The sequence below is a fragment of the Amblyomma americanum genome, chromosome 5 (assembly GCF_052857255.1).
Source record: "Amblyomma americanum isolate KBUSLIRL-KWMA chromosome 5, ASM5285725v1, whole genome shotgun sequence".
Lineage (NCBI taxonomy): Eukaryota > Metazoa > Arthropoda > Arachnida > Ixodida > Ixodidae > Amblyomma > Amblyomma americanum.
The window spans coordinates 192440197-192443618 of record NC_135501.1 but is presented as its reverse complement, the minus strand read 5'-3'; the positions used below and the strand labels follow the sequence as shown (position 1 = coordinate 192443618).

The window sequence follows — 3422 nt, the reverse complement described above, 5'->3', positions numbered from 1 at the left end:
TAATTATAATTATAATTGTTTTTTTGGGGGGAAAGGAAATGGCGCAGTATCTGTGTCATATATCGTTGGACACCTGAACCGCGCCCTGATAATAATAATAATTGGTTTTTGGGGGAAAGGAAATGGCGCAGTATCTGTCTCACATATCGTTGGACACCTGAACCGCGCCCTAAGGGAAGGGAAAACGAGGGAGCGAAAGGAAGAAAGGAAGAGAGAGGTGCCGTAGTGGAGGGCTCCGGAATAATTTCTACCACCTGGGGATCTTTAACGTGCACTGGCATCGCACAGCACACGGGTGCCTTAGCGTTTCGCCTCCATCGAAACGCAGTCGGGCTTGGGCAGTGCGTCTAAGCCGTCACTGTTGCTCTCTCGCAGACATGGAGCACAGCATCCAGCTTGAAGACGGCAGCGGAGGCCACTCGCCCAGCCGTCGGCGCGCAGCCACAGTCCTTTGCCAGCACACAAGGTTCCGGCAGCAGCAGCAGCAGCAGCTAACGGAGTCCCAGCAGACGAACAACAAGCCCGTCGAGAGGCGGCGCCAGCAGCACAACCAGCACAAGAATCAGCAGCAGCAGCAGCTCTCGGGGCCCGCAGTGGTGACGGCCCTCCTGTCCGCCACGTCGGCGGGCGGTGCTCCCCAGTGTTGCGGTCCCTGCGTGGGCGGCAGTGCAGCGGCCATGGGCTGCAACGGAGGAGGAGGATGCAGCCCAGTGTTGCTCGACTCTGCGCTGCCCAGCGACAGCGACCCCAACCTGGAGCAGCACAGCTCCGAGGAAGAGCTCGAGGTCATCAACAACCGGGCCGGCTCGGCCGAGAAGCGCAAGTGGTCGCAGGCCAACCAGCGCCGCACACGGGGCGCCAGAGGTGAGCTGACGCGCAACCATCGCTGCGCTGCTACTGCGCCCTAATTTTCCGTAGCAATCAATCAATCAATCAATCAATCAATCAATCAATCAATCAATCAATCAATCAATCAATCAATCAATCGTTTATTAAATCAGTCTTTCCTTTCTTGGTTCACTTAGTCATTCGTTCACTCATTCGTTCGTTCATTTATTCGTTCACTTATTTATTCATTAATTCATTCGTTCGTTCATTTATTTGTGTGTGACCGCGGCGGCTGCGTTTTTATGGAGGAAAGACGCTAAGGCGCCCGTGTGCTGTGCGATGTCAGTGCACGTTAAAGATCCCCAGGTGGTCGAAATTATTCCGGAGCCCTCCACTACGGCACCTCCTTCTACCCTTCTTCTTTCACTCCCTCTCTTGTCCCTTCCCTTACGGCGCGGTTCAGGTGTCCAGCGATATATGAGACAGATACTGCGCCATTTCCTTTCCCCAAAAACCAATTATATTCATTTATTTGTTCACTTGTTCATTCATTAATTGCTTCGTTCGTTCATTTATTCGTGCACTTGTTTATTCATTCAAGGCATTTTTTGTTTCACGGTGGTGAAAAAGGAAAGCAGATATAGAAAGTTGCACAAGCCCAGCCCCGCTCTCGCACTGCCGCCAAAGTACCGAGCCCCTCGCTCCTTCAAAGCAGCAGCGGCGACAGTTATCGTGACTGGTGCATGGAGAGGCCATGCAATGAGCATAAAACAACGAAATATCGACACACCCCCCACCACTGCGCGAGTAGGAGTAACGGGAATCGCAGCAACGCCGCGATGCTCTGCGAGTTTCCACCGTAGGCGCCGACGATGTCTTCCTTCCTGCGACTCGCCCCCCCCCCCCCCCCCCCCCCCCGCGCTGCTTCCTGTGCCCTTGAGGGTTGGGCCCAGACCTTGCGCCGCTTCTTAGTGTACCTGCTGCCTGCCGTTCGGTTTCCGCCGCCGCTCGTGTTCTCCGAACAGGCGCGAGCATGAATAGGTCATCCAGGGCGTGCGATTTGCGTTGCCCCCAGTCGGCGCCTGGCGGGTGTCGACAGGAACGTCCGCAACTATTTTTACCCTAACGAACGCATCGCCTGCACTTGCCTGAGGTGCGGCAGCAATTCCACATAAAGGAGGAACAACACGGCCGGGATTGTGTAGCTGTTATTATGTCGCGTTTCTATTTCACCTCGATTCTTGTCACTCTTCGTTATCAGACCGCCGCGGTGGCTCAGTGGTTGTGGCGCTCGGCTGCTGACCCGAAAGACGCGGGTTCGATCCAGGCCGCGGGGGTCGAATTTCGAGGTAGGCGAAGTTCTAAAGGCCCGTGTACTAAGCGATGACAGTGCACGCTAAGGAACCCCAGGTGGTCGAAACTTCCGGAGCCCTTCACTATGGCGTCCCTCATAGCCTGAGTCGTTTTGGGACGTTAAGCCACCATAAACCAAACTCTTCGTTATCAGCTCTGGTATTGCAGTTGTATAGGGTAAAAATCAATGTCCAGCTACGGGGCATTAGCCCAACTCACCATACCATAGCGTTACGATTTGTCGTCCCTGGCCGTATTTACTCGCGGTCATATTATCCATTGATATTTCGCTTTTCCACTGCTGGAATCAGCGACCTGTGTCGTCCTTGGCCGATAGTTGCATGGTTCCAAAGGCGGGCCGAAGAGGCAGAAACATCATAAACAAACTATAGATCCCTTAAAAAAAAATCCTTCTGGGACGTTTTATTTTTCCGGATCTTTTTTCTTTTTTTGCTCTTCAGCCAACGGTTGTTGCCGTCTGGGAAGCCGATGCCGCTAGATTAATGAGCAAGCAAAGGACGTAGCCTGTGTGCGATCCAGGCTAGCGCCTATTAGTCGCAGAGAGGAAAGAGAATTGGCCGAGGAAAAGTCGTGTAAGAGAAATGCGACTCGAGAGGGTGCGCGCCCGAGGTGCGTATTTAGAACTGTCGGTTCGTTGCTAGACACTTTTAGCCTAGCGCGTACCGTGTTACCGTTACCGGAGTACCGGGAGCCCGCGCGTCATAAGTGCGCTCTAGCGCCCAAGTAGGCTAGAGGAAGCGTGTTCTCATGTTCATGTTCTCATGCTCGCCCATCATACATATCCTCCCGTTCTGACCACATGTTTAAAGTTAATAATAATAATAATAATAATAATTGGTTTTGGGGGAAAGGAAATGGCGCAGTATGTCTGATATATCGTTGGACACCTGAACCGTGCCGTAAGGGAAGGTGGAAAAGAGGGAGTGAAAGAAAGGAATGCCGTAGTGGAGGGCTCCGGGAAAATTTCGACCACCTGGGGATCTTTAACGTGCACTGACATCGCACAGCACACGGCCGCCTTAGCAAGTCTTTCCTCCATAAAAACGCAGCTGTCGCGGTCGGGTTCGAACCCGGGAACTCCGGATCAGTAGTCGAGCGCTCTAACCACTGATCCACCGCGGCGGGTTGTTTAAAATTGCTGTTCCATTTTTCAGAGCAAGAGTGTGTCATAATTCATTTATTCCCAAAAGTAGCGCAGACTGGTACGACCTTCCTCCCTC

At 53.0% G+C, this 3422-nt stretch overlaps 1 protein-coding gene across 1 annotated transcript; it reads left to right on the top strand.

The window, feature by feature from the left end:
- Positions 1–346: 346 nt before the first annotated feature.
- On the top strand, positions 347–909 carry LOC144133288 (uncharacterized). Its single transcript, XM_077666265.1, has one exon. It carries the CDS (start codon positions 378–380, stop codon positions 906–908), a length of 531 nt encoding a protein of 176 aa, XP_077522391.1. The 5' UTR covers positions 347–377; the 3' UTR covers position 909.
- The last annotated feature ends 2513 nt before the right edge of the window (positions 910–3422 follow it).

Excerpts from the sequence above, each read along its gene's own strand:
- LOC144133288 (XM_077666265.1), top strand. The coding sequence starts at position 378 with ATGGAGCACAGCATCCAGCTTGAAGACGGCAGCGGAGGCCACTCGCCC.